Consider the following 2942-nt stretch of genomic DNA (forward strand, 5'->3'; position numbering starts at 1 on the left):
CAAGTAGCTGGGACCACAGGCACCTGCCACAATGCCCGGCTATTTTTTGGTTGCAGCCGTCATTGTTGTTTGGTGGGCCAGGCTGGATTCGAACCCGCCACCTTGGGTGTACGTGGCTGGTGCCTTAGCCACTTGAGCCACAGGCGCCGAGCCTCGATGTTTTTTTCTACCAGTAGAGAAAATGTACTTGTCCAACACATTCATTCTCACTTACCTGTTCCCCTTGAATATCAGAACATATCTTTAGCTAACTGATCAGGCTAACTAACGCGAGGGTATGTGAAAGCATATTGGTGCACATCTGAGAGCTAATGTTGAAAAATGCCTGCTCCTTAGCATTCAGTGTGTAAACCGTGTAAGTCTCAACTCTCTACTGACTCTATCTTTGCATGGTTTCACAATGAGAGAAGTTTAGTTGGCATCCAAAATAACTGAGGAGAAATCTAGATTTTTTTAATTGAAGTCTCTTAGAAAGCACTAAATGAGAAGGAATGAAAAGGATTTGACATTCTCGTTTCCCATCCTATGTACTTTTACTGTGTGCATCGCGTCTGCTCTAAAGTGTGTCTCCTTCCTCCCTCCAAGTTCTTAAGTCTTTTCCCCAATTCAGTCTACTTAGGCGCTAATGTTGCCTCCCCTATTTCTGTCTTGATTCAATGTTACGTAGACTAAGTCTCTCTGGTTTCTTTCTTTTGCCTATCCTGTCATTACCCCAGTTATCTTCCCACCTCCAGCAGAAGTTGATGCAACATGTAAGAATCCTTTCTTGTGTAGGGGAGGAAGGTGGGAGAATGGGGAAGATGGTTTACATTTGAAACTCATTTCTTTTGTCTTAGACATCAGTGCAAAGAAAAACACCACATTCATTTGAGAGCTAAGCATACCTTCAATTTGAGAGTGTATCTTTTTTGATTGACTTGTCCAATTAAACTGCACACCTGATTAATTTGCTACTATAAATTTTACACACATTAGTCAATACATAGTTGCTTTGGATTATAGTCAGCCAGTTAATTCATAACATACACACACAGACACATACAGATCACCCTTTTGATGTTTAGTTTTTATTTTAATTGAACTGGTTGTTAAGTGCCCAAGTAGAGAGCTTGGCTCAGAAGGAAGAACTTTAAGCCCCAGGCAAATGGAAAATTGATTTGCATAAAAGCATCTTGGCATCCTGGTGAAAGTTTGGCATGTTCTAAATCCTGTAAGTACTTAGCTTCTCTCTTTTTTCACCTTAAAAACCTGGAAAACAACCTCCAGGGAAATGTTGTCATGGGGTGGTTGGAGTAAGGCACATTGGTAAATGTAAATTTAAGAAGTCTTTGGTCTTTGTTCCCACAGCAGGGGATCTTGATATGTCACCTGACAGGAGGCCACAGGTGTGTACATACAGGGATTTCAAAATGTGCCAGGCCAGACTCCCAGGAGCCAATAATCCCAGAATGATTGCTGCTGAAACTTGCCTGGGTTCTAAAAGCGAAGAGAACAGCACAGGCCCCTCAAACCTGTAAATATCCCTCTAAAAATTTCCATCAGTGATTAAAAAAAAAACTTGATCGTGATAAGACAACAAATGGCCATGATAAGACAACAAATTCCCTATTTGGGCAGCAAGTTTGTCTTGCCAGAAATAATTATCACCCATTATAAAGAGATCTGCAATCAATCACTCAGCAGTGACTAGAATCACCCACACAAAGAATCTCCAGCTGCAGAAGAAACAGCCGGGGAGCTGGGAGCCAGGTCGTTCCCTGGCTCTGTCATCAATTACTTGTGTGACCTTGGCCTTGAAGCACCTTCTAGGTCTCTGATATGAACACCTGAGTAATCCAAGATTTGGAACCAACATACACATGAAAACTTTATACAATAGCATGAGAAACAAAAGTATTTTCTGTCTCTGAGTCTTGCTTTTAACATTTGTAAAATGAATGGGGGCAGAGGGGAGAGCATCATCTCTTAAGGGGGGGGAGAACTTGTGGCTTTCTAGGTCTCTAAGTGCAGGTTTTTGGCTGAATCCAAATTTTATGGGACAAACTCATCAAGAATAAAGTAAGTTTCAACAAAATAATCCTCCGAGATTTATTGGCATAATTAGACAATTAGTAAGCCAGAAGGGCTAACTCCATGGCTCCTGCACTCATGATTCAGTTCTCACTTCCCCTGCCTGACAGGTGCTGCTATTGCATGGGGCCGGTTGGTGAGAGTTTACGGGGGTCAAGTATGCCAGTCTAGCATCTCCTTTTGACAATGGTGCAACGTTTGAAGTGGAATTTGTGAATAGTTGCACAGCTTGATAGTATGTTTAAATTCTGTGTGCTTAACAGCTCATCCTGCCAAAGAAAACCAGGAGAAAATTGGAGGAAGATTTTTCAATGAAGACTCAGCTGCTTAAACTGGCCCACAAGTACAGACCAGAAACAAAGCAAGAGAAGCAGCAGCGACTGTTGGCCCGGGCTGAGAAGAAAGCTGCGGGCAAAGGGGATGTCCCCACTAAGAGACCACCTGTCCTTAGAACAGGGGTTAATACTGTCACCACATTGGTGGAGAACAAGAAGGCTCAGCTGGTGGTGATTGCACATGATGTGGATCCCATTGAGCTGGTTGTCTTCCTGCCTGCCCTGTGTCGGAAGATGGGGGTCCCTTGCTGCACTATCAAGGGGAAGGCCAGGCTGGGGAGTCTCGTCCACAGGAAAACCTGCACCACTGTGGCCTTCACGCAGGTTAACTCGGAAGACAAAGGAGCTCTAGCTAAGCTGGTGGAAGCCATCAGGACCAATTACAACGACAGATACGACGAGATCCGCCGTCACTGGGGAGGCAATGTCCTGGGTCTGAAGTCTGTGGCTCGCATTGCCAAGCTGGAAAAGGCTAAGGCTAAAGAACTTGCCACTAAACTGGGCTAAACGTACACTGTTGAGTTTTCTGTACATAAA

General features: G+C 43.8%; 1 protein-coding gene across 1 annotated transcript in view; it reads left to right on the forward strand.

Moving 5' to 3' along the window:
- The window catches only part of LOC100962091 (60S ribosomal protein L7a), a 10992-nt gene extending 8050 nt beyond the window's left edge, over nt 1-2942 (forward strand). Inside the window, exon 2 of the mRNA XM_012802213.1 lies at nt 2334-2942. Within this exon, the coding sequence (XP_012657667.1) occupies nt 2334-2912 (579 nt within the window). The 3' untranslated portion in view covers nt 2913-2942. The remainder of the gene's footprint in view (nt 1-2333) is intronic.

Source organism: Otolemur garnettii, unplaced genomic scaffold (assembly GCF_000181295.1).
Source record: "Otolemur garnettii isolate 467f Iridium unplaced genomic scaffold, OtoGar3 scaffold00001, whole genome shotgun sequence".
In the NCBI taxonomy this organism is placed as follows: domain Eukaryota; kingdom Metazoa; phylum Chordata; class Mammalia; order Primates; family Galagidae; genus Otolemur; species Otolemur garnettii.